Below are 26,256 nucleotides of genomic sequence, written 5' to 3'. Positions count from 1 at the left end.
AATAATAATGAAAAACAAAATATCATAATTTAGAAGGAATTCCTCTTTTTGCCATCTCACTTACTGGATGAGGGCCTTAAGGAAGAGTGAAACCATAACTATTTCATCTGTTCTTACTCATTAAAAAATAGGAGTGGGAGCCAATGGTGCATACCGTTCTGGGCCAGGGCAGTCGGGCACTGTAACACTTGCTTTGTACTGGAGGGCGTGAGAGCACGATCCGCAGGGGCAAGGAGTGGGGGTACGCAATTGTCCCGATCAATTATGACACCAAACGTTGGATCATTCCAGCATACCCATGATATCCCCAGTACACAAATGGGTGGGCAAGTTTTCCATTGGCAAAATCATCCAGTGAGTGTTTCATCAGTTGGGCAAGGGCACATTTCAGAAAAAGGCAGTCAAGTCAATCGGCGGTGTAGAACAGGGCCGGGAAGTGACAGGGCATGGTAAGGGAGAGAGAGAGAGGGGAACAATGTTATTGAATATATCAAGGGCTCTAATACTACACTCAGCATTAGGGATTCATGCTCCAGTTCACTGTCTAGGTAAACAGACTGAAAACAATTGAAAATCACATTTCTTCAGGTAGAAAACAAAGAATTATACACCCAACTGCTTATAGATCATCCAACTCCACATGTAAATATTATTAGTTCAATTAAAACTATTTTACTTTTATCATTTAACCAACTTATAATCTTCAAGCACCACAACCTACTAAACATTTCCCCCAAAGAAATAAAAATTCTGAAACCACAGTTAAAGTTAAGTATTACAAATTTTCAAATTTCAAATGAATATAAAATTCATCAAAATAACTTCATGTCTGTAATATCAAAAAAAAAGTTTTGTTTCTGATGTTATATTACTTGTTTCATTTTTACAAATGTACAAACAAATGTTAATAAAATACAAATTCAAAGAAGTTACTTCCAGGAAAATCAAGAGAAAATTCTAAAGAATAGCAGCTCATTTTCTTCCTATATTTATTGAGCACTATAAAACAATTGTGGACATAGAATAAAACAAATCTACTTAAAGAAAAACAAACAAAAAATTAAGGATATTACATTTTCATAATATTTTTGTAATCTCTGCATTAACACTTAAAATCTTATGTCTTAATAAAACTCATCTGTTTCATTTTTTGAATATCCCCCCCAAACAAAACAAAAGCATGTCTTAAATATATTTTTACACAGTGTACTGATACACCTGTACCTGCACATTGTAGTTAAAAGATTATAAACAAAAAAGATATAGCTTCACAAATGAGTTGGTAATATTATTTTGTTCATACACAAATCTTTGTAAATTTTATGAACTTTACTTACTTGCTCAACTGGAAAAAGATTCTTAGTATCTATCTCCAAAAACAGAACAACATTTTTATCATTCAAATCTAGATATTAATTAGCAAGAACAAAAAAAATAAATAAATAAAATAAAAACATTTTATCATAATAAGAATTATAAAAGCTCTAGAATATAACTATCTGATATTGTTACATTTATAAATTGCATAAAAATCAAAACTGTCAATTTTGGATATAATTAGAAGAAATAACAGCACTATAAAAATCAGCTCAAAGGTTAAATAAATGAAAGATTTAAAAACAAAACAAAATGATAATCCAAGAAAATAACTAGATTTGCAATTTTATAAACAGATAATACAATTTTAACACATGTAATTCAATTTACTCACGTCTTTTCTCAATCTGTTGATGTTACTGCCAGCTTTACCAATGATTGCTCCAGCATTCTGAAGATACAGATTTAAAGTTTAGAACCTGTTTCAATGAAACTCTCATTTCATAAAATCTGTAACATACTAAACAAGGCCCTATGCTAAAGAGGGCAGGCACTTCAGTCCTCACAAATCCCACTTAGTTTGTTATTTTTATACCAAATCACAAAAAAACACATTGGTGTATATCCATATTCAAACTTGAGCTCTGATAAAGAACAATTATGTGAAAAAAGTCCCAAAATCAACATTTTTCGATGTTTTTATAGCTTCTTTATCAATATTAGTCTTTCTTTTTCACTCTCATGTCTTACAAGAGGTTAGAGTCAAAATGCAGATAAAATTACTGTTACTCTTCGTTGATTGCAGCCAGACAGAGAACTCCAGTAAATAACAATGAGTATTTGGTTTTACTGCAATAAATAATAACAAGCTGTTAAGATCATACATAAACCCAGCTTCTGGGTCCAAGGCTCCTAGTAATAAAAAGGAATCTTGAATAAGCTTATAAAACTTGTGTTATTCTAATAAACCATCTTCAACAAACACCACAACTTATTTTTAATCTCAAAAGCAATATATCATGTATTATTTCTGAATGTGCATCAGCTGAACTCATTTACTCCTCACATAACTCAGCATTAAAAAACAACTTGTAATTATATTAAATTGCTAAACAAAAACTTCCCTGAAGCACCAGCCAACTGATAGCTTTCCCACTAAATGTAACATTCCCAAATCTAGCATAATTAATTCTTATAAAACACTAATATCTTCAAATTAAGCAAAAACTGACTACTAACATTTTAACTGGCAAGAGGCCAAAGCAGGTAAATATATCTGGCTTCAATATACTCCCAAGCATATCTAAGGATTCAGAATGATTAAGACCTGATACAGTAGTTGACCATATCCTTCTGGCTTTGTGAGACAATAAGTAGGTTTTGAAATATATCCAAAATCAGTTTGTATATAGTGATATATTTGTAGAAAACTTGATTATACTTTGCAATAAATGTAGAGCTAACAGCTGGCACTTAAAGCTTTCATGTTAGTCAAGTTACTTTAATACAAATTTTTAATTTACTATACTTGAAACTCCCAGCTTAAAATTACTATAGCCATAGAGTAATACAAATTAGAACTGCAAAACAACATTACAAAAATTAAAATTTTATGTTGTTAGTTTTATTAGAATAAAAATAATTTACAAAATTATAAGGCTTCTTCACAACCAAGTACTAGTCTATAATTATTTAATAGAAAACATTGTTAAATCTCTTCCAACAGAATAACTTTCTATATTAGAATTTAACAGACATTATCAATATAACTGACTGAAAACATTTTAAAATCTATATTCAAAGTTAATTTGTTGCAACAATATTATACAACTTGTACATTCTTGCAAAGAAAATACATTCAAAGTTTGAAAGTAATCAATAACTTCCAACTGCAAGAAATTTGTGACAAACAAGCCAGTTTTCTTAAACACCATTTTAAAATTTCCATACCTTTCATGAGCATTATTTTTAACACCTCTTACCTTGCTTTGTATTAAAAACCTTGCATCAATAGAAGGTCCAGTATTTTTTGGTCTTTTGGAGACCATCTCACTTTCCAGTTCATCCTCTGAGGGTCTCTTCATTGAGCCTATAGACAATTTTTCCAAAATATAACCAACAATGTTTTTCAAAATGAATACATCTGTATACACAATTTCAAAATAATATGTTGAGTCGTGAATAAGATTACAAATTTGCATAATTCTGAAAACATTTGGTTCAAACAAATATAACATGGCCTACAAAACATTAAGAAAATTAAAACTGTATGTATTTAAGCTCAGATATAACCTGATGATAACTGAAGAAGGTTGAAACGTTGTTTGCTCCTGTAAGTAAAAAATTTTCTCAACCCAAAGGAGCCATTTTTACATATACATAATCTGTACAATTCCATCACATCATGTCATAAAAAGTAAAACTTGCAAGTGTTAAAAAAAATCAAATTAGCTGTATGTACAAGTATTCCTGGACATTAATTAACCTTACTGAAAATAAATATCCTTTTGTTTCAAGTTAATAAAGGTATTTCACATAGAAATGTAAGAGATGGTTAATTTAAAGTTCTCAATGATCTAAGTGTTCAAAAATTATTTCCTGATAGGCATGTAAAAACACAGTAAAATTTTTATAGACATATCAGACACAAGGTGTTTTATTATAAACCACTTAAGAAAAAAAAAACAACAGACTACAGTTGCAGCAAATGTCTGGATGTATGAAGTAAATTCTCTGATGAATATCAGAATATGTGTAAAAAAATTGTACATAATTCACACTGATTAATACATCTTTAACTGAACAAATACTATGCATAATTTACTAAAACGATGACATGCTTTTAACTATATTTTGCCACAAAATTAATTCACTTTGAGAATATCATAACAGGGGTGGATTTACTGTAGGATAACTTTTCACTGAACTAAAAATTAAAGAAATATAGTACTGCTGATGATGTGTATTTCTTAAAGTACTTGTTTTTATTCTGTAGCAAGTTCATTTTACTTACTTTCCTTAGTCACACACAAACATCTTTGCTTATAAAGAACTAATATTAACATAGAAAGCTTGACTAAATGTAAATTATCTCAAAAACAAAATATCATGGTGTAAGGTCTCTTAATAACAAGAACAGCAGCACATTAAGGAATTTTAATTATTCTACTATTCAAGTATATACAATTTTAAAAATTTCCTTACATTAGTGCTGTCCTTAGCCCTGCACATGTCTACTCTAGAGAAATTAATATAGAATAACCTTTCCTTGTGCAAGCAGATGACAGATTTCATTTGATAAAAATTTAACTTTTAATTTTACTTTACCAAATGAAAATTGAATGTATTAGAGTAAAATAGAAATAATTGAGAACTATCACTTCACTTTTTCAATCTAGTGCTATTATTCCTGTTACACATTACCAGTTTTTTTACACAGAGCCATGATTAAGGTAAACGAATAATGAAACATTTGTGAAAGATGAACGGTTTAGAGCACATTCTCAAGAAGGAAAGAAAATTCACATCTGCTGTACAACTACGTTCACATCAAGTCACATCTAGAATTTTGTATTTTTTACAAAACATGCAAGTCTTTCTTTACAAAGATTTTTTTAAGACTCTTGCTATGCAACTAAGTCCATACAAAGACACTATCTAAATACAGAGCCCTCATTACACTTACAGAAATCCTCATGATATTCCACCATATTAATTTTGAGTACATGTTAGAATTGTAAAATACTTCAAGCATTAGTATGTATATCTCATACAAAACTATAATTAAAATCTGAAGAAAGAATCTGAAAACTATCAGCATGTTACACACACAATTCCAATTCAATAGAAGTGCACTACTTTAATGTCTTCTGAACAATACCACTGACAAAAACCAATATTCACACATTCTACTGTATCAATACTAGTTTTACTATTAAGTTCACTGTGTATGCTACTTTTGCAGACAGGTATTAGAAACACTGCATTTTTAATTATACTATATGGATGTCTAACATTGAAACACAAAGGGAAATTTGTGACATTAAATATAAACTGCGAGAGATAACATAAAATTGTGTATGTGAATAGAGGTTATGGTGTAGATATTTTCATAGTTTTCAGAAAACAAATCTAAATCAGGTAAAAGAAGGGGTAAAGTTAAACACTAATAACTTTCAGGTGAAGTAAAGTGAAGCATATTCTCCAACAGGTAGTTAAATCAGAAACTAACATTGTAACTGTGACAACCAATCATGTTTTCACATAAGTGTAACTTTTACTGTGAACGTTTGGTGCAAATTAATCATTTATAAAATTTTCCTCTGAAACAAATATTACACTAGTTTCTACATCCCATTCACTACAGTTTCTACAAAAACATTTGCTATTCATATATTTTAATTATTCCATTATTATACAAATATTCAGAACTTTTGCAGTGCCTAAAACAAGTTGATCTATGTTGACCATTACTAACTTTAGTTAGAATTATATTAACTAGATGTTGTCTTTAAAACAGTTTTATCAGAGAACAATATTAATATAAATGTTTTGACTAGATTTTGTAACTTTTTAAAGCCATTTTTAACGTACAATCGTTTGGAAAAGGGCCCTATGTAACAATTAAACAAATACCTCAAAAGTCAAAGATAATCTTTAGTCTAACTAACGGGCAAATCGATATTATTCAGGAAAAACTGACAGTAGACACGCAAGGTTCGCGTCACAAGTCATTCTAAATTCATCATCATATAAATTGCACAATATGTCGTTCTCGGAACTACCCAACTTCAGCAGACCTAACATGCCGTACCTGGCGTCGACAACGATCAATAGTCACTTTCCACTGCTGTCGAAACAACTTCGTCACTAGGCAACGAACAGTCAAACAAAACGGTACGACAATGTTGCCACGCTCAGCTACACGAATATTTGTTCACATCACGATTATTCAAGTTGCCATTAGCAACTTCTCAATTATCCGAAAACACAAAAGCCTATTATTACTAAAACTGCTATTTTCGTGGGAACTACTATGAAATTTTGTCCAAATAATACTGCATTTTAAGGTTTATATAGCTTTAAAATAACTAGTTAACAATAAAACAAGAAACTGTTTAAAATCAGTTAAGTTTCCTTCTCATGTTATATTGGTTCACAAACCATTTTGTACGCCACTAAGAATATTTTCTATCCTTTAGTTCTGTATGTAGCAAAATGCTTTAAAAACGAAATATTTTAATGAATTAAAATTTTCTACTTTTCCTGTACAGGTTTAACTTTAAAAAAACTATTTTCCATATACATCAATTACTTTTATGCGAATACTTTCCTCGCAAAACGGATACTGGATTTTCGGAATCATGATCCACGCACTTTAAACTGCAGAAAAAGTTTTACAGCGTTAGGCCAATCTGACATGAAGAAATACACGCTATTCTGAGATCTGCTCATTACACTACATGAAATACTTTGTAACAACGGCCCAGAAATATCGATTATCAAATACATCGTTATAACTAGAAAGTACCTGTTTCATCAGCAGTTATTTTTGTCTTAGTGTGTTCAATTATACAAATAACAAAGTTCTTTTACTGTAAGAAAATATAAGTTTTAATTTTTTAAAAGCTCCACATTTATTAACTAGACATGAATAGGTACATACAAATTATAAAGCTTAGTAAGTGGTATCAATATTAACATTACTCTAACAGCAAAGCAATGAAATCGTCAAACTCATGAGCAACGCCGCTTTTAATAAAATTCTAATAAGAAGTGATTATCTATGCAGCTTTTAAAATCACCAATAACAAAGTTTAACGGAGGACTAGGGAAAAAAGTTCTTAAGTGACAAATCATATTAAATATTAAAAAAATTTACACTGCATCTAAACAACTGTGTAAGCTTGACGATAAAATGAAAATGATCGAAATATTGTAAATGCGCTCGATAACATTCATTAAAACACAGGGTAAGAGCCATTAAGTAACACTATAAAAGTATACAACGATAGGGAAAACATACATGAACTTGTTATAATATATCGTAAGACAAGATCGTAAGTTATGTTGTACCTTTTAGTAATTAATTCTGCATTCGAGGCATATCAAACACAATGATATACCGAATAACCTTAGAAACTCCACCTTCGAGAGTGGTAAGCACGCTTGGGTAGTTTAATATTTTAATCACACCGGTAATTTAAAAAAACAACAACAACCTTATTTATAAAGAGTAATCACGAAATTTTGGTTTAGTTATGACTAACAAAGCGATAGGAGAAATTGTGCATATAAATCATAACACATTAAAAAAAAGTGTTAGGTTACATATAAGACACTAATACATGTTAAAATGAATAAGTTTCATCTGTCAAATACTGAATAATCAAATGAATTTGGTGCTTTTAAAGGCAAAGTTACGAGTGCTCTGGTAGATTTTGCGGGATACTCACACGAAACCAGGCGATCTATAAGCAGCCTACAGCATGAAACTTAGGCAGCTAAAATTTTTCCCAAATTTGATTTAGTTCTTAGGAAAACTTGTATTCTAACAGATAAGGCCACGTATCTTTGGTTAATATTAACTGTATATATATATAGTTATTTTATTGTTCAGCTCGTAACATTAAGTTTTGACAAGGATGTTTCATTTCCTGAAAATGCTTAAAAGTTATAATACAACGCTAGTAACATGCTGATCTGTGTTAAGTACAACAACAAACTAGCATTACCTAGGATCTTTCAATCATGTGACAACAAAGCGTGTCGTATTTTTGTTCTCTAGCTAACAGTAAGGCACTGACTACAGAAAGCGAAGTGTATTACACAGGCGAGTTTTCTAAATCTTCACTTCTGTCTTGAAGAACCTCATTTCTGATGAATTTATGACAAACATCAATAACAAAAAGTATTTTATCGTTATGTTCCATGCGTATTCTGATATTTTACCAAGTTTTAGTTTTATAACGTCCTAAATAAGCCAAGTGTATTCAGGTTTAAAAGATTTGTGAAGTAACAAAATGTTAGTTTTTATGCAATGTGAATAAATATTACCTATATTGAAAAGCTGTATCGTTTTGTAAATCTAACTATATTTTCTCTAACAAGTATTTTACATCATGAAGATTATGCCCATATTCAAGCTTTTAACAACTTACCTTCGTATTCGGTCATAGCAGTGTAGACAGATAAGTGGCTTTCTATTCCGACCTTTCAGGCTAGTCTACCTAACAGAAGACAGAGACATGGTCTGATTAGCTTTTACTGCACGCCAGACTTGACGTTACGCTTTATTCAGAATGAGCACCACTGCCGCACCGCTCAAGGGAAATACCACCAGGTAACAGCTTCAGAGGGTGGAGCTATTACACCAGAGACAGTTTCATTGGCTAACTGCAACAGGTGAGGAGCTGGTGACATACTATAACGTATTATAAAGTGCCTTAAACATCACTATGGCAACACTAAGTTTGAAACCAAAACAAATGGTGAACAGGATTGGGGCAGCTTGTTGCATTCCATCTGCAACTTTTCAACGTTACCTGGAACGCACGTATCTCGTAGTTAATGATCGGTATAAGCTATTAATGTATATCATTTATAAATTACCGAAGTTGGTTACAAAATAAATTCATCAGAAAAAAAAAGGGGGCAATGTTTCACATACTTTTAAAACTTTAAACGAACTATAAAGAATTTTACAAAATTTCATGGGCTTTTATACAATAAAAATCTTTAAAGAAAATAGCAAATCTACATTTCTCGACTTTTAAGTATACTACTAAGAACAGAAATTTGCACATAAAGAAAATGTGCTGGAAAGTATCATTTGGTAATTTATTTGGTCACCAATATACAGTGTTAAAGGTAAGGTACTTCTATATAAAAATATAATAAATCATACGTAGCTTTAGGAATTTACAGAAAACTAAGAATGTCGTGGAATACAAAACTCCGACCAAAGTCAACAAACGCCATAATTTGAATTCCTACAGCATTCAAAAAGTAACGGTTGTGCAGCTTTAAACACAATCCATAAAAGAACATGTTACGAATACCTAAAGCAAAACCAACTGTTAATAAGTCCTACAAAAAAGCAATATAGTAGCTGCTAGTTCCATATTACCCTTAAAGTATAAACGCTCAATGATATAGTAAATAGCTTTTCGAACTTTCTTCATATACACACACACAAAACCGATTATTCAATACCAACGAGCATAGACTTGCTGATCCGTTGTATTTGTATAAAAGTCAGACAATTAAATTTCACACATACGCGGTCCAACATACACGGTTTAACTACATACACCCTTGTGCAAATTAATTGAAACAAGACGGAAAATTACGATTTTTTTCAATGTTTTTGCGTTTTATTTCTGAGAATCCAAAAATTACTTACAAATTAATACATGATATGACCGCCTTTATTTTTCAGAAGATCATTAATCTGCTTTGGCATCAAGTCCACGAGTTGACTGCAATCTTTACAAATTTTTGGATCGCGGTACCACACCTCAATTATGGCCTCAATTAGCTTATCTTTCGTAGTACAGTCTTTTCCCCGAAGTTTTTCTTTAAAAAATCGCCCAAAGATTTTCAATACGATTTAAGTCCGGATAAGTTTCCAGGCCAGTCCAGCACCTTTATTCACGTTGTAGTCATAAAATTCTTCACAAGTTTTGATGTGTGGCACGGAGCCAGATCTTGCTGAAAAATGCCAGATCCATCTGGAAATCTCTTTTAATTCTGAAACGATTCTTCTCTGCAAAACTTTGATGTACTGTGGTCCTCGCATCATACCTTCTACGATATGCAAGCCTCCGACGCCATAGTAGCTGAAAAAGCAAAGCCCCAAACATCTTCTTCAAGGGATGTTTTACAAACTGATTGATGTGAGATTCTCGAAGTTTCTCACCTGGAGATCTGCGAACGTGCAGACTTCTTTAACCCTGTACGAAGAAACGAGTCTCGTCACTGAATAATACCTTCCTCCATTGTTCTTGCGTCCAATTCTTGTATTTCAGACCCCATTGATACAGTTTTTTTTTTTCATTGAGTTGGTAAGAAGTTTTTTGACTGGTCTCCTTGCCCTTCTAACGCAATTTCGAATGACGTAATATTCCTCAAAATGTCGTCATGTCCCAAAAATAGATCGACTGTACTGCAAAACACAGCTAATGATGCCGTCTATATGAAAAAAATGACTATTAAAGGAAATCAGCGAGTCCAGCGAGCCTACACCAGCCACCATGCTGAAAATATTGTAAAATGACCATTTCTTTCAATTAATTTGCACAAGAGTGTATGCTCATAATATTTAAAAGACAAACGCCTTTCAAATATCTTATTGTTGAGCTTCAACAACTAAAAGATATTACTACTCATAAACAATGATAAGTATTCATACCTTACGTTGCTTCCACATAGTAGTACGATACCTGGTACTTTTTAGTGCTAAATGACGCACTTTAGGTTATAGAAATATGACATACACTTTGAAAAACCTGGAATTTGTAAGTGTAGTAAATAAATGTTAGCTATATCAACTAGGATGATAGAGAAGCTGCACAATACTGTATGGTTCCACAAAACAGTTACTTAATATTAAAGCAATGACTAGGTAAAATTCGCTGTTGTAAAACAATTTGACCCTTCCCTCAACACACAATTCATCGCTATGCATCTCTGACATATGAGGATCGGTCAAGTGACAAGAAATAAGTAAAAGCACCCCTCTGCCTCTGTTGTACAGTGGTCTTACACGAACCCAAGTTACTAGTACTTCGAATAAACAAGTTTAGTATATTCTAAATTGTTCACGAACCATTACCAAATTCTAAAGAAAACAGATGTTTCACTCATTTGAAAATTTTCTATGCAAATAGAAGCAAATTAATAACAGCATGTTTTTCGTTTTGCAAATTTGTTGTTGGTAGCATAAGTGAATAACTGTTTCCAAACCCGTTTTACAATCGTTCTGATACCATAGTCTACAAGTAGATCACCACTATTTGTTAGTTACGTACAGCTCATTTCAATCACAACGTTCTCACTTTTAGACTGAATCAGATTTATTGTTAAAGGCATCTGTTTGAATGGTTTTAGAACAGTGATGTGGTTTCAATTTTTCACGAATATCCCATGGATGGTGTGATACTTAATTTTACGGGACAATCTTTTAGTTAAGATTTTTGGGAACATAATTCGTTATAAAAGTGAGGTGTGAAACAAGCTATTGAAAAGAATAGTCTTATTTGAAATTGTTTCTTCCTTACTTTATCAATACACATCTCAATCATTACAAATTGCCACTGAAGAAAGGTCCATCTTTCGAAACCGCTCGGGTTATAAGGGTTTATTTCAGTCATTAAAAATTTTTTAATTTTTCTTCTGCCTTTTAAAAATAGTTTATGATTTTAACCGTTGAAAGTTAGTGAATAGCGGGTATACAAATACAATTAACACCAAGAGAAACACCACCCACAACCATCTATTTTGACAACTTACGTTTGCTGCTAGTTCAAAAGGAAATCCTCAAAAGCTGCGGCACTTGATCCATTTTAAAGACAGGGTCAGAATACATTAATCTACGAGACCTTTTCACTCATTTTATTAGCTATATTTATGTTCGCCAGCAATACCAGGGGCGGGGCGCACGTATACCCGATTCGATTTTATTACTCAAGATCTCTCACAGCTTACTTCAAAATTGCAATTCGTTCAGGGATGACTGGAATAAATTAATCTATGAGACCTTGGGCGTGGTCAAATACATCAAGCGAAAGGGTTTGATCTCCCGAGTCCAAAACTGTAATTATATCTCAAATCGGTCAAGAGACGACAGGGCTATGAGCTAAAAGTATGTACTTGAGAAACAAACAAACAAAACACCTCAGTGCCGTTCTATAAACCGCGGCCAAAAAGTATTGGATGAGTTGGATTACTAGACTGGAAGAACTGAAAATGTTAAACACTCAAGGTGCACAGCACGATAAACAGCAATACTTGTTTCATAATAGTTTCACTTAATGTTTTTATTCTATGCCTTACAATTAGTACAATATTGGTCTTAAGAAAGTTATAAACTATGGCATACTTTCAAGCGACAGGCCAATATTTTCCCAACTTACGTCTCACAAACAACTGCTGACGTTTGGTGTCGTTACTCTATAAAATTAGTTTTGTATAAAAGTAAACACCACTAGAGTATGCAAGATACACAAATGTCTTTATAATACTTTGTAAGAAGGCTGCATATTAATACAGAGCAACTGGGTAAATTTATACACCAAAACTTGTGTAACTTAATTACTATTAGTGTATATATTTTCAAACAAAACTGTGTAGCAGCTTCACAATTGTGTAAGGTTGCACAAAAATGTGTACAAGTTTCTCTTCATTACAACTTGAATTACAAGAACCATGAAATTCTAGAATTTCAAACTTATCTGTGAATATTCGGGGGGGATACTTTTGGACAATTTTCTTTTTAAGTAGTTGGATTTATAATCGGTATTTCTGAACTACTACTGTAACATGCAGGACCTGGACAAAAACGCGTTTTGTCCCTTCAAACAGCAACGTAACCTTTTCAGGAGCTTTGATTAAAATCTACTCTATATATTCCTAACCAATCTGGTGTGGAAAAAAAAATCAACACAATTTACACGTTTTTTCTTGTGCCCATCTTTTTCTGTAAAGCACATTCATGATTACTGTAGTAATAATTCTCCGCCCAAAATTCTTTTCTTGATTTCGTGATAGGATAGCCATTGTTTTTGTATCAACTGCAACTTCATTGATTGGAGTCTCACGTGACACAAGCATAGAAAGGGAAAACGACGTTGCAATGAATGGAGGTAGCAGCCACTGACGAAATCAATATAATCTTCCCTAGTGGACATTCGCTCGCTCAGCAGAAAGCAAACAGCAGTGCCGAAAAGCCAATGTAAATTCTAATAGTTACTATTACTGTCATCACAAATTGCAGAAATAAAAAGACGGAGCAGGTTTAGTTAGCAAGACAGAATAACTTACGTTAATTTCGATATACTAATATTATCTTAATAACTAACAAACATAATATTCTATTATTAAATCAAACAGTGAAGGAAACAGCAACACACGCTGGTAATACGTTTCTCCACACACGCACACACAATCAAAAGTCCCACGTTTTTCTCAGATGATCCCTTTAAGTTTTCACAATGATTGTCTTATAATATTAAAAATACAAGTTACAACAATTTGAAACCACAGAAGGCTAAAAGCTACGCAACATGGATCACGCCAAAATTTTTAGTTTTATATCCATGAAACTCGCAACTTAACCAACAGCGACACATTTTATATGAAATATTATTATTCTCTTCTGTTACAGCAAACAAATACAATTAACAGAAGTTGTCTTTCATCCTTTATATATGTTTGAGGTTAATAACACAGAGTACCGTGATTCCCTGTTATTAAGCCGGCGTCGATTTCGATCGTCAATTATAGTACTTTATGAGCTTAAGCAGACAAGAAAGTGGAAAACTTTACTGTTCTCATGTTACAATGTTTGAAGAGAAAGTCTTTAATTTTTAGTACTGGAAACCAACTAACAAATTGCCATTTTACGCTCTTACTACATACTCGGATATTCGTGGGGAAAATGCATAATGTATCAAACTCACCAAGGCATATTATGATCACTTTGTCTTGGTGTAGACAGGTGCTCACAGTTCATCAAATAGCGAGTTGAATTTTTCGATATTCATAAAGATAATATTTATACCGTGTTTTCGAAGGGTGTGGTGCGTTAACAGTGACGTAATTTTCTTTACATGGAATGCAGTAAGCGTCCGAATGGTATTCGTTGAGATGTAAACTACAGTACGATGTTGTCTGAAGGTGTGGTTACTCGACACTGCAACTATTTTCCTTGTATGTAAACACACATATGATCCCCCACAAATATCTGTTGAAACACACAAAGCGTGTGCCACATACAGTTTCAACACAACTTGCAAATTTTTATTATTAAGATGCTATTATTATTATCGATGAACTAACACTTACGACATTTCGTTTGAACTAATTTAACATCCTACAGTGGTCCCGATTTAATAGTAGTACTTAACGTGTACAAGTACGAAAAAAAAGCAATCCAAAACTGAGATGAAAGTAGGGAAACAAACAAAGAATTAAAACAATTATCACAAAATAATTTTCACCACGCCCATTTCACTCGACTGCGTTAGACTTTCCGAAAACTCCAAACAAAGCTGTTAGTATAACACAAGTTTTAAGGCGATTCCTGTTGTCATAGCAACCACCCCATCAACGTGTTAGCAAGCGATCTACATACCGCTTTATGAAGGTGTGCACGGGATCGATCATACACGCGAGTAACACGAGCTGGTACGCTTTGTATGTAATGGTTGTTGGCGTCCAGGTAGAGAATACATACATGATTTACGACCACGTCCGAAAAGAATGCCTCACCTGGCGGATAGCAGTCACATAAAACGGGCACTAAAATCTACGTCACAACAAAAAAACATTGATTTAAAGTACACCAAAAACTCGATTATCAAAAGACAGTGTTTATATTTTACTGTCACAAAAACAATAATATGAAAATGAGTAATTTGGGTTATAACTTCGATATAATTCAATAGTTCAATACCGCTTTCCATTAAAGTCTGATAGTAAACTATAAACAAAACAAATCTAAAAATGGTTCTTTTACAGGTGAACAAAAAACAAAAATTTTCTTGCAAGTACAGGAATATTAGGGTATACAGTTACGAGTCTTTCATACATCGATCTCCTCAATTCACGTGTTGTATAAAATAAATGGGGTTTAATGTTTAATGTTGGTTGCTACAGCAACCAAATGCATTACCACATAGATTTTTGTGCCTGCACACATTTTCCCAATGTATATTAAAAATGCAAATTTATTAACACAGTGCAGTGAAATATTCATTACCCAGTTCATTTAACATTAAATTTGACTAGTTTTAAAGAAATTGATAGCTGTGTTTTGGTCATAACCTTATCAGGCAAGTTATAAAAAAACACTTAAAATTATCTTTGTCTTACCTTTATATTGTTATTTTTAAACAAATCTTACATGTTCATCTGTTCACCTTTTGTAGAGAAATCTTCATTTGAAACAAGTTTTAAACTTCATTTGTGTCAATATTTTGGTGAATTTCATTTTCACTTGCAAAGTAATTTATGTACAACAAGCCTGTTTACAGTGCTAACTTTACAATACACACTATAACAGTGTGTTCCCACCCTTTTTTATGCCCTGCACCCCTAAAACATTTTAATATGTTCTCGCACCCCTCACAGTAATTATTTATTTAAGAATAAAGGTGAAGGTGGCCAAAACAAATGTTATCTTGCACCCCTATTTGGGAACCACTGCACTAGAAGAATGTCCAAACACTAAATCAGTCAGACAGATTGTTCAAGAATATTAAAATCCATTCAAAAAGGACAAGGAAATTGCAAATGGAATAAAATAATATTTTCATGATAACTTTAACTGCCTTTTATAATCTAGTGATCAACAAACTTGAATATGGGTAATCAGATGTCAACCAATAAAAGCCAAAAGAAATAGCTAACTTTTCTTGCTAAGTGTGCAGTGTCTTAGATGTCATGAACATATTGAATACCATTTAGCATAAATCAAGGTCAAAATGTAACAGCCTTAAATGAAAGAATTTTAATGCAATTTTTCAAAGCAAGTGATCCAACCTCAAATTTATACAGAAGATGATCAAGTATATTTCTCTTGTTTAAAACTATCAAAATATGACAATTCGTGATGATAGACTCATGACTTTACAGTTAATTATAATATTGAATTTTAAACAAAAAAATTTTTGTTCCTTTACAAACCAGTAAATGTCAGTCTTATAACTTGAGCTGAAGAGCAATTATTATCTGAAATAGATGTATTAAAATACAAAAGCTCACTTTAGCATTTTGTTTTTATAATTTTGTAACTAGTACCTTTTCTACTTTCTTTGTGTGTCTATATGAATATAACTGACCTAGTTGAAACAAACACACTTACACATGCTTTTACTTTTATTGCATCTCCCCTTTTCTAAAATATCTAATTTATAGTTGACTACCAATACTCCATAAGTTATACTGCCTACAATACTTTCATATCTCAATGTTAACACACCCATTTTTAGAAAAATAATTTAAAGTGTCAAATAAATTAGAATTCTAAAAATAGGACATTTGCAGATATCCAACTACTGTAAAAAACAAATATTATGAGTATGTAATAACTGGAGCTACTTTACCTTTTATTTGAATAAACAAGGCACAGAAAATCAAACTAAGACTCAGGTACCAAAGTCAAACTCTGAGAAAAGCCTGTATACAATCAGAATTTAATACCACTTATTTTTCTTTTTAATTACATTAAAAATTTTTGAAAATAAAATAAAAGTTCAGCTGAAGTATATCTCTTCAGTAGTATATTTTTTATTTTAATATACATGTATTCTTGAAAAAAAATGAAGACAATGAAGCAATGTTCAGAGAAAAGCAATTATTTACTTTATTTTGGTTCTAGGTTATTGATCAATATTCTAATCATGCACAGAATCATAATACAACAGTTGAGAAATTAGCCATTCTTCTGCTATTGGATAATAACATTTAAACATTTTATTATATATTTAACACTACTGTTCTACTATTTCATCTGACTGAACTATGCATTTTGAAATATTTCAAACACAAATAAACAAAACACATGAACAATCCACACATATATCCTTTCACCCTCATGGACACTACTTTGATCTCTATCATTCAGCATCAGCAAAACAGTACAGCTCAGTTCTTACTTTTCTTAAACTTCTAAGTCAATGTTATATATATAAAAAAAGTGTTAGAACAGTACAGACATAAATCAAATTTATATATAATTTCACTATCAGCACAGTGTATTTCTAAAAATAACTTTAGACAAGTTAATCAACACGTGTTCATGTCTGGTAAAAAATTAATGACACAAGGTCCATCATCCCATAACTGTTAATCAAAGATAGTAGAGATTAGAGTTGGGCATTTAACCTGACTCAGTGAAATGACTGATAACCTATGAGCATGAGTGAATTTATTAATGTCAAGAAAATAAAGTAAAAAAATGAGTTTTTTTTTTACTATTACAATTATCTACATCTCATGTGAAAATCAACTACTAAACTGAAAATTAGTTATCATCAAATTCCACTAATCATTAAAATCTAGTATCAATACTGTCTTTCTTTGGATAAGAAAAACAAACACGCAAGACTAAGCATTTCAAATGATGTGTGCAAGCATGATGATGCAATTATATTTTTTGGCCAAAACATCTCGACAGAACAATGTATAACTACTAAGCTGTTCTATCACTTTAATATACATATATCATTTTAATATATTTATGGTTTTATTCATCTCTCTTACCTCGTATGTGCTAGCTACAATAACATTACATTGTCTTACAATGTTGAAATATACTGAAGACAAAAATTATCAAAGCACAGCATGTATTATTCCAAGCCAACCAGAATGCTAAAATTCAATCAAAAACTACAAAAAAAAGAAAAAGATACTCATTTTCTTATCACATTTCTCATCCTTGAGAATTCAGAGTTGAAGAGAAATGGATAACACCTCAACCAATGAAAGCCATAAAACATTTCAAAAAATCACACATGCAAAGATTAGAACTAATGTCTCTTCTGTACACTCTAATAGTATAAGAATGTTATGAGTGTGAAACTTGAGTGTTGAAACAAGAGGTTAATAGTGTTCTTTTCAGTATTTTAGTGTTACACACTCATAAGTAGCAATACATTTTAGAGCTCTTTACATCAGGTGATACTGAATATATAAATTAAACCCATGCAATTTACATGCAAGTTTTTATATTTTTTACATGTACCAAAGTTTTTTCACACCTGCATGATTTTTTCTTTTGTTTTAATAAGTAACAAAATATCTTACCATCTTTCTCACATTCGTGAATATTTATCAATGTATTACATATGTAACATAGATGTATTAAGTATACATGACTATGAGTCTCCTTATTAGAAATAAAACTCATCTACAACCTCTTCACTTCTAGATACCTTCATGATAGATTTAGATAAAATGTAGTTTGAAAAGAATATACACACACACAAACAAGTAATTTATTCAATTTTATTTGTTGTTCCCAGTTTATTAGTGTATGTACATAATTAATTGTTTCTTAATAATAATGCTATATGTGTACCTACATAGTTTCATCACACATGTCAGAGGAGATCCTAGGAGTAAAGCTCTTGGTTAGTTAAAATATTTTCTCAAAATAAACCAAATATATAATTGGAGTAGAAATTTGTCTAAATTTGTTCAAAAGCCAAGTTTTACACCTCCCTTCCCTACTTAAAATTAATTCTCAACTGATACTCAGGTACATACAGTATTTAATTTAGAGAGTGAGCTGGTTAATATTTTATTAATTGAAATGCACTATCATATTAACACCCAAAATGTTTTACTCTGGGCCAAAATTATTCTTGTTTTACTGTAAAGATTCACTTATATCGGTTTCATAAAAATCAACCATTAACAGTTCAGTATACCAACTCTTTTCTGTGATTATATTCAGTTTCCAAATAACCTATTAACTATCAAAATAAAGCATTTTCCACAGCTAGTGTGTACAAACTATTATTATCCTACATTACAACTGTAAAAGTAAAAATACTGCAGGGAAACTTCCAAAGTGCTTTAGTTACCAATATTACATCTGAAGACTGCTCTTTGAAGCTTCAATAATGTAATTCATCTAAATTAGAGATACTGTTCTGTTTCAGTTTAGTTACTGATCAAGTATATATTATTACAAGTTACATATTTTATAGTATGATTTGTATTTGGAACAGCTACTTGAGAATAAATGTATCAGTGATTGAAACATCTTACGTGTTCTAAATACAAATATCACTTACTGTAAAAGTTATAATTTGTAATAAATTACATTACAGAATATTTTACAATACATGTGCATTTATAACAGTTTTTCAATGAGTACTTCTACCTAAATAGTAATATTGAAGGGTGTTGAATGTTATGTAATAATAATAATATTGAATTAGGTTTCATTTCTCTCCATCTTTTGCTATTGAATATTATCTGGCTTTATCTTCCTTCAACTGCTAAATATCTACACAGTTATTCTTTTTTCATTACTGCCTGCACCTACTATGATCATCCCTCCATTTACTTATATCTGTTATCTTACACTAATCTATTAAAATAAGACACAATTTCATAAACTTAAATCATTTTCTTTTCCATTTCTTAGAATAAAGTAATAACTAAGCTTTCTAAATTCTTAACACAAAATCTGTAATCATCTGTTCTGTATCATTGTTTTTTTAAAAAATTGCTTTAGTATTCAACTAGTTTAAACTCACAATAAAAATTATGAAAAATTTGAACATCAGATAAGGAAAAATGCAACACTAAAGTTTCAAAAGTGAGGGTAAAATATACATTACAGGCCTTAATATATTATGTCACTTTCAATTAAAAAATACTAATAATTACTACTAATAAATCATCTGTTTAGCAATTAAAATACATTTTGTTCCCTGTGAATAGTTTCAATGAAAACAAGACATTCACTGGCCCTATTACACAAACTGGTCTGATTTAAAGTTGCTACAAGTTATTACATTACAACTGCTAATAAATTCTAAGAATTTGCTTTTAACATGTTCAATATCAATTTGCAGTTCATTAATGACATTTCAATAAATTACATTTGTCGAAGACAGCAACTCAATTATTTGCTCACTTACAGATCTCACTGAGTGAACTACAACATCCAAGTTTTAATCAAGAGAATCTAAAATAGTTAAATGTGGAAATTAATTTACGCATTAATAAAAAACCATGAGAATCTCAATTTTCTCAGTGGATGTATTAGACTTAATCTGTTATTATTTTATAGGTTTGTCAAGACATTACTACATCATACCACATCAATGAACCCAAGGCACCTCTTTTGGATTATATGAAGTATTCTACTGGTTCAGTCATATGGTACTGCATCTCCCTTAAGCATGTACACAGATTATTTCACACTATAAATAACTTTAATGTTGAAAGTTACTATACATTACCATCTACATTTTTTAAATAAAAAACTTGTTTTAAAATCCAAATAATGTATTTAATGTTATATGACATCAAAAATGTTTCATGTGTTTATTAACAACAAATTTAGATACTGTTATTATGATTTGGATTTAGAGATTGTGTACCATTACTAATGAATGAAATATTCAGTTTGATAAAACACATTTTGGTAGAAAGCCTATAAAAATTCTTAGAATGTTCACCTCAGGTAGGAAAAACTGTAATCAGTAAGTTCAATTATAGAAAAATAAGAATAATCACACAATGTTGCAAATGGCTCTACAGTTTAAACAGAAAAAAATTAAAAATCATCATCAGAGCTTGTGTTAGTTGCTACACACTATCGTGTTATTACTGTTTAGAAGTGCATTTTTCATACCAGTAGTATATTACATACAACAGTTAATACTTGTATGGTGAATTTGTTTTCGAACGGAATTACAAGTTCTTGACCACAAAACAAAAAATGAGGTGCATCTTTTATTATCTCTAATATAAAATTAATCCCTATATAATTCACAAAACGACTTTCCATTTTAATACTAAAATATTGCATTTCATTTCCAGTATTACGTCAAAACCGCAGTTTTTATGACTGAAAACATTTTTGGAGGGAAACCCTGCTCAACATTTCTTACAGCTCAGAGGTAATAACTACGTTTGGATCGACGATTTTATAAAAGTTGATCAAAAACTACTTTAAATTCCTAGTAAATAAGATTTATATAATCATAATATTACAGGAGATAGTACTTACAAAACATTAGTTAAAATCCTACCATTAAAGACACATGTCAACGAATTCTATCTTTTAGTCACTTCAAACAAATGAGACGCAATGCGCAGGTTAGTTCAATACACAACATGTATGAGTCATGCGAATGCCGTGAACGTGCTAAATTCAGCGTTGCAGCCCATGTTTTCTGTGTATGTTGGATGCTCTTCCCTTGTGAATGCTCGAAATAGAAATGAAACTTTCAACTGAAAACAAAACCAATTACGAAAACCGTTTTCAATCGGTTATTTTTGCAAAGGAACAAAACACTAAAGATCCACGATATTTTTAAAGCATAACTATCACAATACAAGCCTCTGATGAAACTCATAAGCCGATTAATTACTTTACTGGGTAAGCGTGAAATGTATAACATCTGAGAAATTGCTCAAAATGTTAAAATTCAACTCTTAATTCTGGAAGTTGTAAATGTAATTATTTTGCAGGAAGGTTTCGTATGTAAATAAATAGGTGTTTAAGATTTACGTCAGTGTCCTTAGCTTTTTTTTTTAAAGTAATACCTTGCATATTGATATGTTGTTTCATATAAAAAACAAAACACTACTGACAAATGTTTAAGCTTAAAGCAAGTCAATACGTAGAAATTTAATCAAATGCTACTCTTTGAGGCGCTAAGAACAAATTTAAAAACACTGAATATTTTCGAAAATATTTCCTACTAGTAAACTCTTACTTAACGGTAGATGGTTAAAATACCTCCATTCCAAAAATTCAAACTACTTAACTGAAACACCATTATATGAACACCTATATGTAAAACTTCCAAATACAATTTAAATAACTTCATATAAAACTATCGGAGAGTGGGAGAGAGAATCATTCAGTATGTTTGAACGCATAAAAATCCTTAACATTTCTTCCAATAGAAAAATATTAGTCACAAAAAAATTCACTACCATCATCAAACCCCAAAAAATAAAATCCAGGTTTTTATATTAAACAATATTGCAAACATAAACGCTTTCAGAGAACATATTAATACTTTACAATTTAAAAGCAATTCACCACCTATTAAGAATGACTCCCCTTTTCATCAGTTTTTTTTTGTCTGAATCACTTTTACTGCGTATTATGTTTTGGTATATTATGGGAATATACAAACCAATCAAACGTCGCAAACAGCTACTGCAAACCTTATCATACCACCAAGTTTCAGACAGTTCGAAAGAACCAGTTCTGTTGGTGAATGGTTAAAAAAAGATTACGTTTTCTAGCGCGAATAAGAGTAAGGTTTAATAGTCAATGCCTAGCATGTTATATTTTGACAGCCCAATTATGTTACTGAAAGTTACTCCTTAAATTATAGAATTACAAATCTAAAGAAAATGTTTTTTGCTCATCTCTTGAATTTCAAAGAATATAAGAGCTGCGTTGTAATTGTGACAAAACCTGAGAGACAAAAATACAACACAAGGACTTATTTTAAGACTACGCTTTATTTATACATTCATATAAAAGAAAATTCGAGCAAGCATGGTCATAGCACTAGAAGAACAAGTTTAACAGAAGAACTATACCAATCACCAAAACGCTGACGCATAAACTATGACATTCATCTGCCCTCAACAGCAATTGGACTAGAAGCTTGATTCGGTTTCCATAGTAACATGGTTTTTATCACATCCGAAAGCCGCCGTAACTGAGGGTTCTTTCGAAAATAATTCGAAGGTGTTATTTATGAAAACATTTACAAAAGAAAATAGTTCAGACTAGAATTCAGTCTATCATATGCCTATTTTTATGTTATCAAAATTTACTTCAGCTTATTAATAATTTGTTTTAACTTGCATTACAAAGATAAGAAAATAATTCAGTGTTTCACTTCTCCATTCTTCAAAATCAGTGAATATAAATGGAGAAAACTTGCTAAAATACAAATTTATAACCATTTAATTTATTCAAGTAGAACTATATAATCAATAAAACTACAAATCATTTGTGAATGGCACAGAGAAGCATAAAAGCTCATCGAAACCAGGTACGCGTTAATTATATATTTAACAAAACTATTTAATAAATCAGTTATGTGAAAATTATCGCAATTATAGTAAAATAACTTTTTCCATTTCATGAAACAATGTCTACGAAACTTAGCTACAACTGATTAATGATACGTGGTATAATGTACACGAAATTAATCATTTTTGCAAACTTTTCACAGAAATAACTTTGGTTACAGAATCAATAACGTACGCGTAACATTCACATGAAACACTGTATTCTGTGGACGCACGTCCGAACACTAACAGCCCTTGTAAAATATTTCTTGTATGAACACAGTTATTCGGTCATTGTACATCGTTATACTTAGACATAATTCACCAAATACGGTCTGCACCAATTCACAACTTACTAAATTTGCTGCCTTTCACAACAGTGGGTTCTCATTGTTATTTTATAATGATTTGCGAAAAGCATTGTATCCACGAACAATAACTGAAATTTTAGTGTACAAATAACAAGATAAGAAGTACATGGAAGAGACTATGTACATAGTTTTGATAAACAGCTATTAAGAAATACTCTAGGCATTACCTTTCAGAGTATATTCAATAAGAAAATGTACACGTAACGTGATACAAGTCGTCCCTCTAAAGCGGTACCACATTCATTTCACAATTATTCTCCATCACAACATGTAAAACAAAATCTGCACATAAAATACAGAGCTGGTTATTTCTGATAAGCCATAAAACCAGTGTTCATTTTAAAATCACTAAGAATATTACGGAAAACATCTGCAGTTACTGGGTTCAAATAATTAAAGGTGTTTGTAAGACGTGTTACAGATATTCTATATATCTGACTTAAATTACCTGTATCTAAAACAATACAATACTATATTATTTGGAGTTGTAGGGTGCCATTTTTAACAGTGAAACTAAAGTTACCATTTTTTTTGCAATACTTCCAACAACCACAGATAACTTTATCATAGCTTGTGTAGTTTCAACTTTTTAAAATGAGCTGAAGATTATAATAAAAATAAATTAATAAATGATGTGCTTCTATACACACTAACGTTTACATCAGATTTTTTAAAACTGTATTTGGTGATAAAGCACTACTCAATCTTATGGAACAAGTAAGATCACCAGTCTCGCTCCTCATCTTACCTAGCCTTCGATCCGTAGTGGTCGCAATGGCGAAATGCTCAGTGACTGAGCTACAAATGTTATTGTGGATCTACACCACATCAAGAAAAATTACAAAAAGTTCAAAGTATCAACAAGCTATATAATTTATTCACCTAATAAATAAATCCTACCTCTGAAATGACTTGATGCAAACAATATATGCTGCAGTACCTGTTTTATCTGGACAGGGTAGCGGTTTAGGGCGTGGGCATCCCGCACTAAACTAAAATCGTATTTTTGATCATTCACGAAAGTTGCGCCATCTAGTGTGAAGTGGATAGAACTTCATACCAGAACTAAGCAAAATTCAAACTTTAGTCAATAAAATAAGATGTTTATCACTTTTTGGAAATCTCACCACAGAAACTGGGGTAATTGTATAGCTGAAATTGAAATGTACTATAAATTCAATATACTTAAGTAAAGATTACCAAAATTTATAACAGTTTGTTATATCTGGAGGCCTCTTTCTGCTATGTATAAACAGCTTTATTTTTATGTTCACACCTTAAGTGTCCCACCATATGCAAAGTCAGGTTCACACCCATCAAACGAGAACAATGCACCACGTTTAAAATGATATTCTTGAAATATACTCTTAAGTATTTACGATAACTGTTTGAAATTCAAATGTAAAGTGGAATGAAAACGTATTTAACTCAGTAATTACTGTCATGGGTAAGTATGTTCTACTCCTTCATAACAGTTGACCACCCCTCCCCGCATCAAAGACATTACGTAAAACAAACAATGGGCATATACAAATGTGACAGTAGAAGGATTAAAGATTGAAAAAGTTTTATTTTAGTAACTTAATGTGGTAAATATGATAAGGACAAAAATAACTAATAATACGTTATTATTACATATAAAATTTCAGGTACAGTTGATAACCTGCGAAAGTAAGTTTTTCTTTTCATAAGCTAAGTATGTGCTAGTAAAAATAGTACATACACATGGAATGAAGTAATCTGGTCAAGAATACCTGAAAGTAAAAGTTGTAAAAAACCAATGGTTTCTATAAGCTAATCTCATTTACATAAATTTATTTTTATTCCTTCAAATAAAGAATGCTCTTGCTATTAATAATGTAAAGAGGTGCTAGGCGCCCACAATTAAACCAAACTGCTTTCTATCACTTTCAGAGCTAAAATGTTTTAAGTATGAAAGTTGTCGTGGTAACAAATGTTAAGTGTAATGTACCATTGTGTACATCACATTACTTGTAACTTACAGAAAATAATATGTATATATAATAGACCACAGCCCAACCCCAAGGAGTTCAGTCTCAGTATTAAACATTAAGTTATTTAAGTAGTTTGAAATGACGTTGGTAGCAGTAACAGAATTTAAAACAAGAAGTTATGGTAACCATGGTAACAATTATGAAAACAATATAAATCACAAAGAACACCACGTAAACAAGTCTAATGTCACTGCAACACTCAAACATTTCTGTAATTATAAAACCCATGAAAAATGGAAGGAACTACACAATTCAGATTTTTAAAATAATAATGAACATATATGCTCAAATATAAAAACTGTTATGGCCACCTAAGAATCTAGTTAAGTGTATCCATACAATGAAAATAAATTATAGTACTTCAAAATAAGGTCTACCCTTAATATTACCTGGGCTAAATAACAGCAAAATGAAAATGCTGCTATATGTTAATGTACAAATATTACTAAGAAGCAAATGTGACATGTTAAAACACAATATAGGAAACAAGATAATGAAAAACAATCAACATAAATCTAAGCTGTTCTAATATTCAAGTTTTT

At 31.2% G+C, this 26,256-nt stretch overlaps 1 protein-coding gene across 4 annotated transcripts in view; it reads right to left on the bottom strand.

The window, feature by feature from the left end:
• HnRNP-K (Heterogeneous nuclear ribonucleoprotein K) overlaps positions 1-26,256 on the bottom strand; it is a 72,703-nt gene that overhangs the window by 17,181 nt on the left and 29,266 nt on the right. Inside the window, exons 1-5 of one of the 4 annotated variants that reach the window (XM_076498478.1) lie at positions 24,600-24,673; positions 8,478-8,546; positions 3,300-3,406; positions 1,712-1,768; positions 155-198 (exon numbers count right to left, since the gene is read on the bottom strand). In XM_076498478.1, coding sequence (XP_076354593.1) covers positions 155-198; positions 1,712-1,768; positions 3,300-3,406; positions 8,478-8,493 — 224 coding nt within the window. In that variant the 5' untranslated portion in view covers positions 8,494-8,546; positions 24,600-24,673. Of the gene's footprint in view, positions 1-154; positions 199-1,711; positions 1,769-3,299; positions 3,407-8,477; positions 8,547-21,292; positions 21,380-24,599; positions 24,674-26,256 lie in introns of those variants that run through there. The other 3 variants (XM_076498479.1, XM_076498477.1, XM_076498480.1) reach the window with 3 other exon arrangements.

This window comes from Tachypleus tridentatus, chromosome 4 (assembly GCF_004210375.1).
Source record: "Tachypleus tridentatus isolate NWPU-2018 chromosome 4, ASM421037v1, whole genome shotgun sequence".
NCBI classification, from domain to species: Eukaryota; Metazoa; Arthropoda; class Merostomata; order Xiphosura; family Limulidae; genus Tachypleus; species Tachypleus tridentatus.
The sequence above is the reverse complement of the archived record's forward strand: the minus strand, read 5'-3'. Positions and strand labels throughout refer to the sequence as shown.